This window comes from Schistocerca nitens, chromosome 9 (genome assembly GCF_023898315.1).
Source record: "Schistocerca nitens isolate TAMUIC-IGC-003100 chromosome 9, iqSchNite1.1, whole genome shotgun sequence".
Taxonomy (NCBI): domain Eukaryota; kingdom Metazoa; phylum Arthropoda; class Insecta; order Orthoptera; family Acrididae; genus Schistocerca; species Schistocerca nitens.
Genome location: NC_064622.1, coordinates 415,823,784 through 415,844,923, shown reverse-complemented (window position 1 = coordinate 415,844,923; position 21,140 = coordinate 415,823,784). Strand labels below are relative to the sequence as shown.

Genomic DNA, 21,140 nt, shown 5'->3' with positions numbered 1-21,140 from the left:
CAGATGGGCCGCGGCACGCGACCGGCGGGCCATTGATGTCCACGGACGCAAGCTGTTTCCTTCGATAGCAACGCCGCCGTTGCTGCTGCGCGCGCTCCCTTTGAACGATGTTACACCCCTGGTGGCGCCTGCTAGCATTTAACATGTCAACAAATTATTTGTAATCAGTACTGTGTCCACAACATACGATGCACCCTACTGGCCATTAAAATTGCTACACCATGAAGATGACTTGCTACAGACGCGAAATTTAACCGACAGGAAGAAGATGCTGTAATATGAAAATGATTAGCTTTTCAGAGCATTCACCCTAGGTTGGCGCCGATGGTGACACCTACAACGTGCTGACATGAGGAAAGTTTCCAACCGATTTCTCATACACAAACAGCAGTTGACCGGCGTTGCCGGGTGAAAAGTTGTTGTGATGCCTCGTGTAAGGAGGAGAAATGCGTACCATCACGTTTCCGAATTTGATAAAGGTCGGATTGTAGCCTATCGCGATTGCCGTATATCGTATCGCGACATTGCTACTCGCGTTGGTGGAGATCCAATGACTGTTAGCAGAATATGGAATCTGTGGGTTCAGGAGGGTAATACGGAACGCCGTGCTGGATCCCAATGGCCTCGTATCACTAGCAGTCGAGATGACAGGCATCTTATCCGCATGGCTGTAACGGATCGTGCAGCCACATCGCGCTCCCTGAGTCAACAGATGGGGACGTTTGGAAGACAACAACCATCTGCACGAACAGTTCGACGTGGACTATCAGCTCGGAGACCATGGCTGCATCACAGACAGGAGCGCCTGCGATGGTGTACTCAACGACGAACCTGGGTGCACGAATGGCAAAACGTCATTTTTTCGTATGAATCCAGGTTCTGTTTACAGCATCATGATGGTCGCATCCGTGAACGCACATTGGAAGCGTGTATTCGTCATCGCCATACTGGCGTATCAACCGGCCTGATGGTATGGGATGCCATTGGTTACACGTCTCGGTCACCTCTTGTTCGCATTGACGGTACTTTGAACAGTGAACGTTACATTTCAGATGTGTTGCGACCGGTGGCTCTACCCTTCATTCGATCCCTGCGAAACCCTACATTTCAGCAGGATAATGCACGACCGCATCTTGCAGGTCCTGTACGGGCCTTTCTGGATACACAATATGTTCGACTGCTGCCCTGGCAAGCACATTCTCCAGATCTCACACCAACTGAAAACGTCTGGTGAATGGTGGTCGAGCAACTCGCTCGTCACAATACGCCAGTCAGTACCCTTGATGAACTGTGGTATCGTGTTGAAGCTGCATGGGCAGCTGTACCTCTACACGCCATCCAAGTTCTGTTTGACTCAATGCCCAGGCGTATCAAGGCCGTTATTACGGCCAGAGGTGGTTGTTCTGGGTACTGATTTCTCAGGATCTATGCACCCAAACTGCGTGAAAATGTAATCACATGTCAGTTCCAGTATAATATATTTGTCCAATGAATACCCGTTTATCATCTGCATTTCTTCTTCGTGTAGCAATTTTAATGGCCAGTAGCGTATTAATCGAGTGAGTGCGCCTCGGTCGGCTTATCGTCAGTTATTGTCGTGATATTTCACGAGGACCCACTGAAGCACTTGGTAGTATATGCGCTACTGCGCTGAAATCATTCACAGTGCCAGGTGATTCCTCAGTCAGTGTTGTTTACTGCAACGTCACGGTACGTTTCCGGTAACGGCCACGAGAGGTCACGTGCAGCAATATCGTCGTCGAGCAGTGCAACACTAGCGTGGCGCGTGAAACAGTCTTTGGAGGAGGAGCGCCTGCGGCCCAAGGGTAGGCTTCCCGCAGGGTGCGCATGTTGAGCCGCAATGGTCGCGATGGCGAGATACTCAGACAATACTAGACGAACTGTACAACATCGGTACGGAGAGCCCTTGGGCTTGGAACCATTCGTATATTCAACAGACGGATCGTGGTACAAGGAACCACTTGAGTGCGAGGTCGCAAGTTCAGTCTTTAGTAAGGCTCATTTGAAAGTGTTGTGTTGACAATTATGACAGGAATAATATTACCTGCTAATGACTCACCAAGTGCTTTAGGAGGAAGAAGAAAAATGAATGTTCGAGAGGTGCAGGTACTAACCTTCAGTGGGATGTTTGTATTACTCTTCACAAAATAGACATCGTCGATATTCACTTAATGTTCGAAACAAACTATGAATTTGCACCATGAACACCGAATGAAAAGTGATGATCGCAAAGATTCGCAACATCTAGATCGAAATGGGATTCCTTGGGAATATCCACTCTTAAATAATGCGTGCAGATTAACAGTCGGCATAATTGTATGCGAACGCGTTAAGGCATAGATCATTGATGTTAGTTGATCTTGATACAACGCCCTTGGTACCTCTAATTTTCAGGGTTCTTTTCAAATGCATTTCCTTTTCAGATCCTGACTGGTCGGAGTTGAAAACAAATTCCTTACTAAACGATGGAATTAGTTTGTTTATGTCATCTACAAATTTTCCGGCCGATTCCACAGCCTGCTGTGCGTTGTAAAGTTGACGCTTCCCTCGAAATTTCGTTATCTTACGTCTTTGAACTCTGGAGAAATATTTGAAGTTATGCAACCATTCACTGCTTTCCTCGAAATCACTGTAATCTATGTCGCTTACAATTTGATGAGGTCACCATGACGCACATCCTGTAAATTGTATAAAACATAAATGAAACGAACAAGCACCTGTTCTTGTAACAACTACGCCTTGTCCTCCCTTGAATATCTGTAGTTTTTCGTATCCACTACATGGTAATATTGCTGCGGAATTATTAGAAATCTGGTCATAATTTTGTTTTGGTGCGCTGTGGATGATCTTCCATGCACACAATTATGATCAAGAAGGCATAAAGTTTGGAAGGTAGGAGACGAGATACTGGCAGAAGTAAAGCTGTGAGGACCGGGCGTGAGTCGTTCTTCGGTAGCTCAGATGGTAGAGCACTTTCCCGCGAAAGGCAAAGGTCGCGAGTTCGAGTCTCGGTCGGGCACACAGTTTTATTCTGCCAGGAAGTTTCAAGGCATAAAAAGTCACCCTCATTCTGCTAACGCCTTGTCGAAGAGGGCGGAGGAGCAGGCAGAGGTTCAGGCCACTCTCTCGTCCATGGGGTGGAAAACTGCCCCTAAAGACGGAAGAATCGACAATGATCAACGACATGAGGATGCAGAAGGCAATGGAAGCCACTCCATTAAAGACACATAATGTGTAGCCACAGGACATGTGGTCTGTAATTGAAAAAGGGTCATGATGGTCTCTCTGTTGATTCCGCAATAGTCCCCCATACGCATCTCCGGGAGGATACTGTCAAAGGGGAGGTGACCACAAGACAACATTCATTAATCAACGACAGGATTACGTTCTACGAGTCGGGACATGGAATGTCAGAAGCTAAAACGTGGCAGGGAAGCTAGAAAGTCTGAAAAGGTAAATGCAAAGGCTCAGTCTACATATAGTACGGGTCAGTCAAGTGAAATGGAAAGAAGACAAGGATTTCTGGTCGGATGAGTATAGGGCAAAACCAACAGCAGCAGAAAACGGTACAACGGGAATAGGATTCGTTACGAATAGAAGGGTAGGGGAGAGAGTCTGTGAACCGTTCAGTGATATGGTTCTTCTGATCAGAATCGACAACAAACCAAGCTGAAGATGAAGAGATAGAGAAAGTATATGAAGATGTTGGAAAGGTAATACAGTACGTAAAAGGAGATGGAAATTTAATAGTCATGGGGGAAGGGAATGCAATTGTAGGGGAAGGAGTAGAAGAAAGGGTTACAGGAGAATATGAGCTTGGGACAAGGAATGAGAGAGGAGAAAGATTAATTTAGTTCTGTGATAAATGTTGTTGTTGAGGTGGTCTTCAGTCCTGAGACTGGTTTGCTGCAGCTCTCCATGCTACTCCATCCTGTGCAAGCTTCTTCATCTCCCAGTACCTACTGCAGCCTACATCCTTCTGAATCTGCTTAGTGTATTCATTTCTTGGTCTCCCTCTACGATTTTTACCCTCCACGCTGCCCTCCAGTACTAAATTGGTGATCCCTTGATGCCTCAGAACATGTCCTACCAACCGATCCCTTCTTCTTGTCAAGTTAGGCCACAAACTCCGCTTCTCCCCAATTCTATTCAATACCTCATCATTAGTTATGTGATCTACCCATCTGTGATAAATATCAGCTAGTAATAGCGAATACTCTATTCAAGGATCACAAGAGGACGAGGTATACCTGCAAAAGGCCTGGTGGTACGGGAAGATTTCAGTTAGATTACATAGTGATCAGACAGAGATTCCGAAATCAAATACTGGATTGTAAGGCAAACCCAGGAGCAGATATAGACTCAAATCACAACATAGTAGTGACGAAGAGCAGACTGAAGTTTAAGAGATTACCCGGGAAGAATCAACTCGCTAAGAGGTGGGATACAGAAGTACTAAAAAACTACGAGATACGCTTCATGTTCTCTAAGGATATAGATAAAGAAGGCAGTACAGTTGAAGAGGAATGGACATCTCTAAAAAGGGCAATCACAAAAGTTGGAAAGAAAAACAAAGGTCCAAAGAAGATAACTGCAAAGAAGGCATGGGTAACAGAAGAAATAATTCAGTTGATCGATGAAAGGAGGAAGTAAAAAAATGTTCTGCGGAACTCAGGAATACAGAAATATAAGTTGCTGAGGAATGAAAATGAAACTAATAGGAAGTGCAGGGAAGCTAAGACGAAATGGCTGCAGGAAAAATGTGAAGACATCGAAAAAGAAATGATTGTCGGAAGGACAGGCTCAGCATACAGGAAAGTCAAAACAACATTTGGTGACATTAAAACCAATGGTGGTAACATTAAGAGTGCAACGGGAATTCCACTGATAAATGGAGAGGAGAGAGCGGATAGGTGGAAAGAGTACATTGAAGGCCTCTATGAAGGGGAATATTTGTCTGATGTGATAGAAGAAGAAACAGGAGTGGATTTAGAACAGATACGTGATCCAGTATTAGAATCAGAATTTAAAACAACTGTGGAGGGCTTAAGATCAAATAAGGCAGAAGGGATAGGTAACGTGCCATCAGAATTTCTATAATCATTGGGGAAAGTGGCAACAAAACGAATATTCACGTTGGTGTGTACAATAACTGAATCTGGCAGCATACCATCTGACTTTCTGAAAAATATCATCCATACATTTCCGAAGACTGCAAGAGCTGACAAGTGCGAGAATTATCGCACAATCAGCTTGACAGCTCATCCATCCAAATTGCTGAAGAATAATTTACAGAAGAATGGAAAATACAGTTGAGGATGTCTCAGATGACCGTCAGTTTGTCTTCAGGAAAGGTAAAAAGCACCAGAGCGGCAATTCTGACGTTACTGCTGATAATGGAAGCATGACTAAAGAAAAATCAAGACACGTTCATGGAATTCGTCGACCTGGAAAAAGCGTTCGACAATATAAAATGATGCCAGATGTTCGAAATCCCTAGAAAAATAGGGGCAAGTTATAGGGAAAGACGGGTAATATACAATATGTTCAAGAGCCAAGAAGGAAAAGTAACAGTGGACGACCAAAAGGGAGGGAAGTGCTCGCATTAAAAAGGTGTAAGACAGGGATGTAGTCCATCGCTCCTACTATTTAATCCGTACATCGAAGAAGCAAAGATGGAAATAAAAGTTAGGTTCAGGAGTGGAATTAAAATACAAGGTGAAAGGACATCAATGATACGATTCGCTGATCACACTGCTATCCTGAGTGAAAATGAAGGCGGCCGGAGTGGCCGAACGGTTCTAGGCGCTTCAGTCTGGAACCGCGCGACCGCTACGGTCGCAGGTTCGAATCCTGCCTCGGGCATGGATGTGTGTGATATCCTTAGGTTAGTTAGGTTTAAGTAGTTCTAAGTTCTAGGGAACTGATGACCTCAGAAGTTAAGTCCCATAGTGCTCAAAGACATTTGAACCATTTTGAAAATGAAGAAGAATTACATAACCTGCTGAGTAGAATGAACAGTTTAATGAGTACAGAATACTGATTGAAAGTAAATCGAAAAAAGATGAAAGTAATGAGAAGTTGCAGAAATGAGAATAGCGAGAAACGTAACATCAGGACTGATGGTCACGAAGTAGATGAAGTTCAGGAATTCTACTACCTAGACAGCAAAATAACGGATAATGGACTGAGTATGTAGGACTTCAAAAGTAGACTAGCTCCGACAAAAAGGGCATTCCTGGAGAAGTCTTCTAGTATCTAACATAGACCTTAATTTGAGAGAGAAACTTTTGAGGATGTACATTTGGAGCACAGCATTGAATGATATTGAAACAAGGCCTGTGAGAAAACAGGAACAGAAGAGAATCAAAACATTTGAGATATGGTGCTACAGATGGATGTTGAAAATAGGTAGACTGATAACGTAACGAATGAGGAGGTTCTGCACAGAATCGAAGAGAAAAGGAATATGTAGAAAACGCTGACGAGGAGAAGGGAGTGGATTATAGGACATCTGTTAAGACATCAGGAAATGACCTCCATGGTATTAGAGGGAGCTGTAGAGGGCAAAAGCTGTAGAGGAAGACAGAGATTGGAATACATCCAGCAAATAATTGACGACGTAGGTTGCAAGTGCTACTCTGAGATGAAGAGGTTGGCACAGGAGAGGAATTCGTGGCGGGTCGCATCAAACCAGTCCGAAGACTGATGACTAAAAGAAAAGAAAAGCAAAAGAGAATCCGCACCTTTTACAACGATTGCTCTTTACTACATTTCACTGGTGTCTCGACATGTGTTTCACTATAACTTTCACTTGTTAAGCACGTATCGGAATCACTTTACAACACATGTTCATTTGTCCGCACAGTCGAGCGTATACGACGTCACACATTCCAGTGACCCATTTTGCAGAAACGCTAATATTTCATCTTCCACTTCTTTCTCACTCTGCGAAATGTCATCTTCGGCAACTTTTGTTGTAGATATAATGCAATGTTTGCTTTGTATATCGTTGCCATTGTTCTGCTATGTATGAACACCACCAGCACTGTAGCACTGTTCTGAGTTACTCGTCGACTAAGCAGTTCAAGGAAACTCCGTAGCTTCGTGCTGTACTAATCACTGGATGCCTCCAGTCCCGCACCCTGTTGTTAGCAGCCAATATTGTGGTTACATGACAGACAACATGTGGGGCGCCGAACATCATTGGCCTTTTGCGACCTCGCACTCAAGGGGTTCCTTGTTAGTGTCACTATCCTACAGTACAAAGTATGAATATTACCCACTTCCTCTCGCTTAGGCAAATGGAGCAGATCGGCTGATTCTTTTTGCGTCTGATGTGGTCTACGGTGAGATGGATGCGACTTGTAGAGGCGTCATTAATTTACGGCCAGTTCCACGAAAAACCCACAAAAGAGGTTTTTCATTATATTTCCGCCGTCACCAGAAGGTCAAAACCCAGCAGTGGATTCCAAGACGGCTATGCACAGCAAAAGGCTGAAATTTTTACGATATGTTGCTGACATCCAGATCTCGAACAACCTTGAAAATTTTCTTCAGATTTTATCGGTTTCCGAGATACAGAGAAAGATGCGCTACTTGTACACGTAATATACACAGGTAAAATCCGGCGTGAGGAGCAGACGTAGCTAACAAAGTGACGTTGCAGTGAAAAATATGCTGTAAAGTGTCTCTGTTATCATATGGGAACACGTTGTTGTCGTACATTTTTTCCACCTAAAATCCCTTCTGAGGTGTAAAATTAGTTTCTCGTCAATTTCACATAAGTAAATTGAGCCGTGCGCGGCTCGCGGTCATGCCGTTTATTGTTCGTCATCTTGTTTTTGTGGTTCTGCCGCCTCGTTTTTTCTCTTAATTCGATTTACTGGAGTCACTTGGTTGCTGGTTTGCTTGCCCGTGAATGGCAGCAGCAGCGCTTATCGATAAGTGCATTGTCGTACCATCTCTGGAGCGACCGCTAGTATTTCAGAGTCGACGTGTGTGAGAGTTCAGTCCGGACGCAGCAGCAGGGAAGTCGGGGACGGAGCACCAGTGAGGTGCGTGTAGCCACTGCTCGCAAGCCGCTGGCGACACACTCGAACGCTCCAACGGAAGGAGATTGGAGCGGGACGACCGTTAGTCGGTCGTCCGGAAGGGTCGTCTCATCGGGCGACGTGTATTTGGTATTTTGATCGTTTCTGGGCCTCGTCAGTTGGTCATCTTGCCGGACGTGGGTCGGTTCCTTCCTTGTGCAGAGATGTCGCGGCCAATACGCAAGAGTTACCTCTGCATGGGTGGATCCGAGCCAGTGTGCCCGGGTCGCAGTGTCTCCGAGTTCCGAACGGACATCGAGTCGGGTTGCAGCTGCAGTGAGCTCCGGACAGCCATGGAAACTGTGTGTGTGTGTGTGACTTGCCATTTCTCCTTGTTGTTCCACGGTGATTGGTTTTAGGATTGCCGGTGTTCTTGGTGCAACTGTGTGTAGATTCTGTGATTTACGCTGAGCAGATGAATGCTCTGCGTCCTGGAGTAGCCAGTTGGTCGGTTGCAAGAGTGTGCCTTAACTGTGTTTAGATGCCAATTATCAAGACGTCGTGCTGCTGCGATCTTCGTCCTCGCTGATATTTTCGGTTGTCGGGCGGCTGGTTGTGTGAACGGAATTGATTAGGTTGTTGGTCGGTCCTTCAGCCGACCCTAGGTCGTGTTGCCATCCGATTACTTAGTATTACGCTTGGCTGCCTGTCTCACTTAAACTTATGTTTCCTCCCCAGGCCGACTCGGAACACTTTTGAGCGCCACTGTTCTGTTGTTTGTGATTGTGATTTTCTTTGGTCGCAAGTACTGTGCCACGCCTTTCAGCCGTGTATTAATTTCGTCTGTTTTATGTTCAGTATATGGCCTCCAACCGAACTTTATGTGAAGTATTTTAAGATTAAGCCTCCAGCTGTGTTTTATTTAAAATTCTTGTTTGCTCTGTATTTAGGCCTTCAGCCGCGTTTGTTTTAAAATTTATGACTTTGAGCCGTAATGTATAAATTCTTGTCTGTAACGTTTCTCTTTAATTATCTTGAATTCTTGAAACGGCCTTCAGCGTGTTCTCTAAATGTATATCTGAAGGTGGTCTTTAATTATTCGTGAGTAATTGTTTGGGCTTTCAGCCAACAAGAAAAGTTTTCTTAAGATGTTTTTCTGTTGTATTATGTAAAAGCTTATCTTTAAAACCTCTCTTTCATCATGCAAAATTCTTTTATTGGGCTTTCAGCCGAAGAATTAATTTGAATTTTCCTTAATATGGCCTTAGCCGAAATTTGTAAACGCTTGGCTTTTAAAGAATTTCCTTAGCTGATCTGAAATATTATTTCGGCCTTTAGCCGAGAAGATATTGCAATTTTACATAAGTAAGGCCTTCAGCCTGCTGTTTTAAAAGGAATCATTTAAACGTATTCTGCAGAAGTTACTTGGACCCTCAGCCGTGAATTGACCTTTGTTGTTTTAAAGAAAAAACTGTACATTGGTTTGAGTAATAAAGATGTGTGTGTTCTTGTGCTCAGTAATTGACTTTGGGCCCCTTTCCACAACCTGATCCGCTCTGTCCTGCGAAATCAGATTTCATAAATGGTTTTAATTTTGCTGACCAATAAATTTCCTTTCGTGTGAGTTACATGCCCTGCTGGAGCAGAAAAACAAAAGGGACCAACAGGAATTTTCTTCTATCGGGGCACAAAAAATTCGAATCTGTTCCTGTTCATTTCAAAGATTCTGGAGAAAAGTGGGTTTGCAGCTGACTCATTCTACGTTCCGTAGCACCTTCAAAAACAGTCCTAAAATTTTTAGCATGTGAAAATATTCGCGCTTTCTTATACTGAGAGAGAAGAAGACAGTGGTAGAGACAAAGCGATAGTAAAGTAATAAAAACTGGAAGATAGTATATAGTGGCTGTGTTATCCAACATTGAAGGAGACAGTAGCAGTGAGAGACAGAGAGAGAGATAAAGAGGTAGTGGAACATAGTTGAATGCGACAGGACAGTACTAGAAAAAGCGTGAAGGAGAAAGTGCCTGGCGGGGTGGGGGTGGTGGAGTAAATAGCAGTGGCAGTGTACGAGAGCCAATAAAAATGAGAGTCAGGTTCTATGACGACAAAGAGACAGGTAATGACTGCGAGAAGAGACAGCAGTATTAGGAAGGAATGAATAAGATATTGGCAGTAAGAGCAACATTGAGAGGAGATTGTAGTAGTACGACAGAACGAAGGGGATTCTGCCTGTCGCACAAGAGGCAATGACAAAGAGACACAAAGAGAGAATGACAATGAGTTGGACTGAATGAGTGAGTAAGGGAGGGCAACTAGGAGTGGATGGGTATGAGCGGCTTACAGCTATGGACTAGTGCGAGTGAGAGGGTTACAGTTAGGGGGGCTTGTGGGAGTTTGAGGTGAGCTGCACGTTAAAAAAAGAAAGTGAATATATGTTCGCAAGCCAAAATTTTTGGAAAAAATTTTGAAGGTGCTGAGGAAGACTTTTAAATAAACTGGAACATATCCGCATTTTTTGAGCTTCGATAGGAGCATTTTTCCGCTGGTATAACATTTAAATGTTCACTCAGAGCATTGAGGCACAATGGAAGTCCTTGTCTTTGTCTTCAGAAGCTTATAGCTCGATTTCACATCTGAACTTGGGTCTATGAACCCGTAATGAACTTCGTATCTAGGTAGAAATGTATATTTGTTGGAAATTCATAGAAAACTATTCGGGTTTCTTTCAGAATTTGCTTAATTTTGAATGAAAATATATCAAGTCTTGTTTCACGTAGTACGCTAGTTCCAAGTCACACCACCTAAAGCGCTAGCGACAGTTGAGTCAAAGCAGGCTCCTTTCACTGGTCCCAAGTGTGCTCGCCGATGGTGCGACAACTGTGCAGTTTAATTTACTAAAGAGTGCGGTGCAGGTTATCCCCGTGGACCTGTCATTTATGACTGGCATAAGTGTTTTGGATGCTCGGTAAGCCGTATAAAATCATCTGGTCTATTGTCTGTATCTGACAACGTGGTAGAATAAGTGAGGAAAATCTTTATTATACACTCCTAAAAATCGATCTGGCGTGCCTCTCGCGAGCTAGGCGCCCTCACATGTAACTGCTTGGCGTTTGTTAAGAAGACATTTGAATCTTAAATAATACAAATTATTAACAGTGCAACAAATAAAAGACAGTGCCAGGATTTCCTGCAAGGACTTCTATGGAGGAATGTTACGTCAAATGGATAAAAGACAAATATGTAGTGGAAACATTATTTTTACTGATGAGTCGACTTTTCATTTAACTAATAAAGTTACTTAAGACAACTGTAGGATTTGGGGAAGTGAAAATCCTTAAAGTACCGACGAATGTTGTCGTGATAGTCGTAGAGCTGTCTTTTGTGCAAAGAGCAAGAGTAAAATTTACAGCCGTTAGACATGTTGGGAAACTTTCTAATTCCACTGACTGACGAGGCTGATTAAGAATGCTGCATATCTTTATGGAAGATGGTGTATGACCACACTACCTCACTGAGATTCAGGATTTCTTAAATGACCGCTTTCCAGGGAAGTGGGCCGGTTGAAGTGCGCGGATTGCGTGACCCACACACTCACTGGACTTGAGCTACATCAAGCATACCGTATTTGTACCACCCTTAATGGCTTCTTATCAACTGCAAATCTACAAGGAATGCCTGACATGCGGCAAGAAACCAAGTTAGGATGAAACGTGCCACATAACCAACGGAAGTAACATTCAACCCATTTAGCTATGAGATAGAAAGCTTGATGAACTTTGCTAAAAGAAATGATTCCAAAACTAGATCTGTAGATCATATGAATAAATCTACGAGGGTTTTCCAGAAAGTAAGTTCCGATCGGTCACGAAATAGACACCACAGTGAAAACCCGATGGAGCTTTGCACAGATGTATTGGGTAGTGTCTCTAGTATGACCGTCGATCGCATCAAGACGCTCTTTTCAGTCGTGAGCGAACTGTGACCGAGTAAAGGTGCCTAGGAGGGCCTGCTGAGAAGCTTCGCCTTAATGAATGCAGCCCACCTACCACAACTGCCAAGCACTTCCTTCTTCATGGCAATTCTCAGCCCCACTCTGCAGGGGCAGTGAAGACGCTCCTGCAGCCCTTTCGATGCCAGGCACTTCATTGTGAATAGCAATCACGTAGATCTAGATGTAGAAGTGTTCGATCACCCACAACACAGCCCTAATTGTCTCGTCCTGAGTATCATCTCTGCTTACATGAAACGCTGGATACGAAGACAACAAATGGCTCTGAGCACTATGGGACTTAACATCTTAGGTCATCAGTCCCCTAGAACTTAGAAGTACTTAAACCTAACTAACCTAAGGACATCACACACATCCATGCCCGAGGCAGGATTCGAACCTGCGACCGTAGCGGTCACGCGGTTCCAGACTGAAGCACCTAGAACCGCTCGGCCACACCGGCCGGCCACGAAGACAACACTTGGGCGCAGGCTACGCACTATAGATCAGCGTATGGAATTATCGGAAAGCACAGGCGGCTGTCTTCTATGACGATGGTGTTGGAAATTTGGTATAACGCGCCGGCAAATGTCTAAGTCGGAGCGGCGATTATGTAGTATCTGGAAAGCGTAGCTAACTCTTACAAATAAAATGTTTCTGACTTTCACTGTGGTTTCCATTCAGCGATAGATCGGAACTTACTTTCTGGACAACCCTCGTATATGGAGTTTTAAAGTTGGAAAGCCTTTTAAACGCTCTGTAATTTTTTAACGTGCATGAAATCGGACCTTAGCGATAGGGCGGAGCCAAGCGATGTGGGAGAGAGCGATGGAGCACTCGCCACTTAGCTAGCTATCTGATCTTGGACTTTCGTGACCTAGGCGACAGACATTGTGTTGAATCAACTTCCACTTATACCCATGACTAATGAAGTGCTTGTAGTGGTTACTGTACATGACGGTATCTGACTTAGAGACTCGTCTCAACTTTTCAACTGAATGCATAACACATTGAAATGAATTAAAATAATCAGGCATGACAGCAAAATAAAATATATTTTATTATTAGTGACTGTTTGCAATCTATACAGATCACTTTCAGACGATAAAGCATCTCCTTCAGTGATCCTTGGAGATGCTGGGCGGAAAGGCCCGAAGATAGACTGTGTAGATAGAAACCGGTTACCATTAATGAAAACATATTTCATTTTGCTATCGAAACTAGTTACTGTATTACAGTTAAATTTATATTACTGTTATTTCAAATATTTTATCATTAAAACATAATTTCATCCAACATGACACATAACTGTGGGTTCGTTGTGAGGGCCCTCCAACTAGACTAGTAGGGAAGATGGGTATCGTCTGGTCCAAGTACGAAGTCAGGGTGAAAGTGAGTAATGTTGCCGTCTCCCCTCGAATTCAGAAAGAACAGGACCAATCTGTTTTCTTTTATTTAACACGTCTAGTTCCGTAGGGCCAAATTGACAAGCAAATTCCCAGGGTCATGGAACGTGCCAGTACATGAAATTACAACATAAAAGTAATAAAACATAAAAAAATTATAAACCCAAAAAAATACAAGCCATAAGTTTATAAGAACCCTCTCTAACTTGAGCAGAAGTGCTCTGACTATAAATAACAACAATTAGAAGTTTAGTTTAAGTAAATTCAACTGCCTCTGCACAACATTCAAATACCTGTCAGTGCAGTGCCATGATACATCTACGAACTCAAGTGGAATGCTTTTTTACGTACATAGCCACTCCCCCATTCTGCAAAGAACTCCTTGAAAAAGAGCCAGCTAATCTGTATCCTGGTAAATGAAGCCTCTGAACTGTGGTGCTCGGATACACCAAAATGTCACAGTCAACATCTATAAGCAGTTCCCTAACTTCATCTCTAATATCTCGTATATTTTGTTGAAACATGCTAATTCCTTCACTCCTTAGATACCTGACCAACTTTGAAAGCGATTCCTTTGTTAGAGCGATTTCCTTTAAGCATGGATACTTCAGTCTAAAAAAGTCGCAGCTCTAACACCAATTTTCCCATGAGTGATCCCACTAACGCCCACTACACTGTCTTACCTATAAGCTTTGCCAGTCTCCCCTTCCCATATTTACTGAGGTGCAGGCCGTGCCTAGTGAAACCTGATCTACTGATAGACTCAACCGGCACAACTGCATTGAGAGCCATGCCCTCCGCCATCGGCGCCTTCTCCAGCCCCATGTTAACACGGCTAACACTAGCATTACGACGAGGCTGATCATGACGCTGAAACGGCTGCACGAAGTGCACATTAGTGCCACCAGTTTGAGTAGCTATCTTTACCAGGTCACCACCTACATCATACTCCCCGTCCCTATCAAGACTATTACCAGCTCCATCCACAATAACTGCCTGATCCTCTTTCGGAAAATTACTACTTCCGTATGTTAACAGTCACCTGAGCCAACCCTGGACTTCACAATGCTGGTGACCTGGTACTCACTCCCCAATACTTTCTGCAACTGCTGGCCCACACCTCTGCCTTGCGAACTACCTGGCAGCAGAACCTTCTTCTTTTTGTTAGAATTTGCAACTGACTTAGGCTCTCTAACTGCTGAGGACTGCGGCGTGTTTCCTACAAGCTATCATCCGCTTCACATACACATTAAACACAATCCTGCTCAGATATCAGTGCGCTCGAGCTAGACCTCCAAATCACGGAATTCAGCTGTCATATTAGATAAAATCAATATTCAGAAATCTAATTTTCATTCATTGCATGCCTGTCTTTCATTAACAAGTTACTTTACAAAGCTAACTGGGCCAAAACTATCTGTTTCCTTCCAAAAAGGGTATAAATCGAATGACTGTGACCATTTGCACTATTCAAGCCAGATCTGAAATCTACAGAAGGCAACTATCGTTAACGTAATCACATCTTTGAACAGCAAAAGTGAGATAGCTTTGTATATAGGTACAATCTGTCGTGTAGTTCGAACTTGGAGAAAAGAAGTAAGTTCCAGGAGACATCACGCTCACACCAAGCACCACCGTCCCGATAGTGGACTCCAGTTGGTGAGGAATAAAATCCCCGATTCTCTTCAAAAATGTTACTTCAGATATGCCACATCGCCGGTTCTAGGCGCTTCAGTCTGGAACCGCGCGAAGGCTAAGGTCGCAGGGTCGAGTCCTACCTCGGGCATGGATGTGTGTGATGTCCTTAGGTTAGTTAGGTTTAAGTAGTTCTAAGTTCGAGGGGACTGATGACCTCAGATGTTAAGTCCCATAGAGCTCAGAGCGATTTGAACCACTTTTTTATGCCACATCCAGCGGAATCCAATCACTGATTATTAGATCTCGTAAACTGTCAAATGCTAGAGTGCTCATTGCTACGTTCCACCCATTTTCCCAAATAGTAGTACTAAGTCATTTTTCTATGCGTCCACAATTTGGGTACTTCAGCGCGTCAGTTAACGTGTGATAGATATCATCAATTCTTGTTGGGTTTCAAACCGTCTGTCACAACATTCCTTGCAAACACGTTGGACTGACTGCGAAGTTACACCAACAAACCAGGCATCTTTATTCGTGGTGCGATAATGGTCAATTCTAAACACCTTAGCTCGTTTCTGCAATACTGTGGCGCCTACACAGTGACCTATCACGTTGCGCTTATTCCATACAACAGACACCGACGTACACTGCACAGTACTGCCACTGGGTCACGTGACCACTTTGTATCAGTTGTGCACCAGCCACAGCGTTACAAGGTGACAACTGTGCCATTTCAAGAGAGTAACTGATTTTTTTTCCTGTGAGCTTACCCTTGTAACAATAAATTGTTAATTTCTTAAATCTGATTTAATACGTAAATGTAATTATCTATACAGCAATCCTAAAAAACTGACAACAGAAAAAATGAATTATTTTTGGTATTGTATTATTTTAACCCTCATACGGAAATGTATTTATTTAATGTGACCATTGGGAACTGCAATGCAATACTAATGACAGAATAATAGGTTTTGCACCTGAATATGGACGTTTAAGGCTCAAAATGCATCGTGTGTTAAATAAAAGTCATGTTTGTAGGCTCAAGTCCTTCCCTTTATATTTAACGAATTGAAATACGTGACGGCTTCTACAATAGCCACTAAGATTAAAGCAGCTAAGTTTCCGCAGTTTCCCTGAATCGATTTAATCGAGTCTAGAACACGGCCGATCTTTCCTGCCTTCACTGACATGTCCATGACGTGGAGGGCTGGACAATGATTTTTCTAACATCGAGTATCTTCTGCAACTCTAAACATCGTCGAGGCGTTACCCGTTTCGATATAAGGAAAGACGTGACTAATCTTTTCTCCTGTTGGCTTATTTTTTTCATTGTACATGGTTACAGAAAGGAGTTGATGACTCAAAATTTGTATCTTTCAGGTGGTGGTGACGTATTCCTCCACATACGTGCTGGTGGCCCTGAGCATAGATCGCTACGACGCCATCACGCACCCGATGAACTTCTCTGGCAGCTGTAAGTAGGTGTAAAGTTGTAATGGTGAAGTACCACCGCTAAAAATCGCCCATTTCTCTTATTTAACTAACTGTAAGACTATTGCCATATTTCATCCATCAAGTGATTCAGATGAAAATCGTTATTACACAGTGTTGTCTGACACCTTTCTAAATGTTTATACACGAGCATTTGTTTGAACGTGGACGCTTAGAGGTAGCCTTTTTTCAAGAGAATATCCACGGGTATGCTGACTAATTTTTACATTTGGTAAATTAGAAATTCTGTGCCAGAAAGGCTTCGAAACCGGCAAATATTGCATTTTCTCAGTAGATTAGTGGTAATACGCCTCACCTTCTCCATATTATAATATTGTTCGAAGCGTTCTATCTCGTACTAGTTTTCTTTTTAAAGACTACCAAAATGTAGGCTGTCTTCCTTATAATGATATTTAGAAACTGAAACTAGTCAGCTGAATCTGTAGCCCAGAGTCAAAGCTCCAAGAGAAGAGAGCTGGAAACGTTGCCCTGATGGAGAATCTGCTTCACTCCAGCAAAGTGTCTACGTGTTATTTATTTGTCTCTGACACATGGAGACAACGCACGAGAGTAAAAAGATATCACGGAAAAAAATCATAGATACCACAAGCAGTGCGTGATGCAGTCGACCAACTGAGTGACAAGTCTCTTCTACTTTTTTCCTAAATGTTAATGCAGAAGTCTCAACGATGTTCCGGGATTGCAACAAGTATCAAGCACGAAATTTCAGTCGTCAAAGACTGATATCGTCTCCCTACGAGTTGCGGAAAACCTGGTTAGCCAGGATAGTGACTACAAGGTTGGCAGGAGAGCTTCTGTGAAGTTCGGAAGGTAGGAGACGAGTTACTGGCAGAAGTAAAGCTGTGAGGACGGGACGTGAGTCGCGCTTGGGGAGCTCAGATGGTAGAGCACTTGCCCGCGAAATGCAAAGGTTCTGAGTTCGAGTCACGGTCCGGCACACAGTTTTAATCTACCAGGAAGTTTCGTGAAAGATCTGTATTTATGGATTCCGTTTCGAGTGAAAGGTATTTTGAATGGGTTTCCTACACCGTATTAGGCATGCAAATGTGTTACGTTTGTGTTGTGGCAAACCGATGGCAGTCTTCGAAGACTTCGAGCATTGCGCTTTACAGTGACCGACGACCGGCTGCAGTCCGGGAACTATGTAGAGTATTATTAAAGATGTTCAAAAAAATAAGTGTCGAATACTTTTACGGGTGGTAGTAGTCACCGCAACAAGAAAAATAAGTCCATTTAACATGGGTACGGCCGGCCGCTGTGGCAGAGCGGTTCTAGGCGCTTCAGTCCGGAACCACGCGGCTGTTACGGTCGCAGCTTCGAATCCTGCCCCGGGCATGGATGTGTGTGATGTCCTTAGGTTAGTTAGGTTTACGTAGTTCTAAATCTATTGGACTGATGACCTCAGATGTTAAGTCCCATAGTGCTTAGAGCCCTTTGAACGATTTTGAACATGGCTACGGAAATGCACACTTTCTGCGATAAATCTCTGTTTTCAGGAGGTGTTAAACGTGGCGTCCATTTATGGCAGTGCATCCCACTGCCCTCCGGCGTGAAGAATGAGGCACCATTTAAAGGACACCCGGTTGCTGTTGTGCGTGTTGGCATGCATTCAAGATGCGACCCTGTAGAGTCCGCACATCGTTGATTGGCGTGGCGTAGACCAATTCCTTCAAGTGTCCCCGTAACGAAAATTCTAGGGGACTGAGGTCTGGGGAACGAGCAGGCTAACGTGTGCCTCCGCCCCCCACCATTCCAATGGTCGGGAAATATCTGCGTGAGCTGTTCGCGCACATAGTGACGAAACTATGCTGGTGCGCCATCATGTATGAACCACATCTGTATCCGCTACTGCAATGGCACAGCCTTCACCAAAGTAGGCAATACATTAATGAGTAAGTCCAGATAATGTGGCCCAGTTAACCTTTGTGGTAGCACATGTGGTTAACTGGTAGCGTCAAGTACGCCTACCACATGTTGATTAAGAATCGAATTCCCCCTTTCCTGAACTGCTTGGGGATTTACATCTGCCCACTCATGTTGGTTGTGGAAGTTCCAAATACCATTTATTGCTGTCCCTGCCCCATCGGTAGATAAAATCTTCGATGTGAACAGTGGATCTGCGACACATTTCTGTAACAGCCATTGACAGAACTGCCTTCTGCCATGATGATCCTGTGGCCTCGGGGCCTGAATGCACTGTACATGATATTGGGACAGGATGAAATACCCCCGGATCTGGTGCTGCTAATCGTCGCACACTGGTCCCAGGAGATTCTTCCACCGAATGTAGCACACGCTCCTCCATGTCAGGCGTGCCGACTGTGCGGGAACTTCCATTGTCGGAATTCCGAGGTGCAAGGATACCTGTGTCCGTCAAACGCTGGAAAAGTCTGCCGAACAGCTTATCAGAGTACACTCTGCGCTGTGGATATTTTTCAGATGGCATCTGCTAAACCGTAGCAGAATATCGTATCCGCCATGTCTCTTCCATTGCTAACAAGTGGTCGAAGAGACAAAATGTAAACGTACAAACAGCGCGATAACAGTAAACACATAAGTGAATCGTCGTTTGGAAGAAGGTAAAACACCAAAATACGTACCCAGGTTTGAAAGTACTGTACAATGAGGAACACAAGCACGACGAAAACTAACGTAGCCTACAACACGACTTGAACCACACGAGTGACTCCAGACCATCTAATGGTAGGATGAGTACTGTGAGTAAGACCTCATAATACCCTGCCGACACATTTGACGGACCGCCAATGCAACGACTGCGGTAATATCCACAACCTATAATCGCGCAGCCCTTTCTACACTCCTGGAAATGGAAAAAAGAACACATTGACACCGGTGTGTCAGACCCACCATACTTGCTCCGGACACTGCGAGAGGGCTGTACAAGCAATGATCACACGCACGGCACAGCGGACACACCAGGACCCGCGGTGTTGGCCGTCGAATGGCGCTAGCTGCGCAGCATTTGTGCACCGCCGCCGTCAGTGTCAGCCAGTTTGCCGTGGCATACGGAGCTCCATCGCAGTCTTTAACACTGGTAGCATGCCGCGACAGCGTGGACGTGAACCGTATGTGCAGTTGACGGACTTTGAGCGAGGGCGTATAGTGGGCATGCGGGAGGCCGGGTGGACGTACCGCCGAATTGCTCAACACGTGGGGCGTGAGGTCTCCACAGTACATCGATGTTGTCGCCAGTGGTCGGCGGAAGGTGCACGTGCCCGTCGACCTGGGACCGGACCGCAGCGACGCACGGATGCAAGCCAAGACCGTAGGATCCTACGCAGTGCCGTAGGGGACCGCACCGCCACTTCCCAGCAAATTAGGGACACTGTTGCTCCTGGGGTATCGGCGAGGACCATTCGCAACCGTCTCCATGAAGCTGGGCTACGGTCCCGCACACCGTTAGGCCGTCTTCCGCTCACGCTCCAACATCGTGCAGCCCGCCTCCAGTGGTGTCGCGACAGGCGTGAATGGAGGGACGAATGGAGACGTGTCGTCTTCAGCGATGAGAGTCGCTTCTGCCTTGGTGCCAATGATGGTCGTATGCGTGTTTGGCGCCGTGCAGGTGAGCGCCACAATCAGGACTGCATACGACCGAGGCACACAGGGCCAACACCCGGCATCTTGGTGTGGGGAGCGATCTCCTACACTGGCCGTACACCACTGGTGATCGTCGAGGGGACACTGAATAGTGCACGGTACATCCAAACCGTCATCGAACCCATCGTTCTACCATTCCTAGACCGGCAAGGGAACTTGCTGTTCCAACAGGACAATGCACGTCCGCATGTATCCCGTGCCACCCAACGTGCTCTAGAAGGTGTAAGTCAACTACCCTGGCCAGCAAGATCTCCGGATCTGTCCCCCATTGAGCATGTTTGGGACTGGATGAAGCGTCGTCTCACGCGGTCTGCACGTCCAGCACGAACGCTGGTCCAACTGAGGCGCCAGGTGGAAATGGCATGGCAAGCCGTTCCACAGGACTACATCCAGCATCTCTACGATCGTCTCCATGGGAGAATAGCAGCCTGCATTGCTGCGAAAGGTGGATATACACTGTACTAGTGCCGACATTGTGCATGCTCTGTTGCCTGTGTCTATGTGCCTGTGGTTCTGTCAGTGTGATCATGTGATGTATCTGACCCCAGGAATGTGTCAATAAAGTTTCCCCTTCCTGGGACAATGAATTCACGGTGTTCTTATTTCAATTTCCAGGAGTGTACAAACAATTGTTTATCTCGGAAAGTATGCGTTTTCACCCTATGTTTATTGGACTTATTTTTATTGATTTGACGAGTGCTGCTGTCTCCGAAAGTAAGTATTCGACACTTTTTTTAACACCTCGTATACGCTTGAAAATTTTAATATATGGAAATGGTATCTGTTCTTTCGGACATGTGCGAGAGAACAGATACTATCTCCATATATAGTTAAGGCTAACCGGCCATTGACCTTCTCCTGTGCGGATGCACGCTCATTGCCCGAAATCTTACCGGACGGTCAGATTTCTGCCACGAGTAATGA

The 21,140-nt window shown here is 44.7% G+C and overlaps 1 protein-coding gene across 1 annotated transcript in view; it reads left to right on the top strand.

The window, feature by feature from the left end:
* LOC126204284 (cardioacceleratory peptide receptor-like) overlaps positions 1-21,140 on the top strand; it is a 365,908-nt gene that overhangs the window by 277,487 nt on the left and 67,281 nt on the right. The window contains exon 4 of the mRNA XM_049938671.1: positions 16,467-16,560. Coding sequence (XP_049794628.1) covers positions 16,467-16,560 — 94 coding nt within the window. The remainder of the gene's footprint in view (positions 1-16,466; positions 16,561-21,140) is intronic.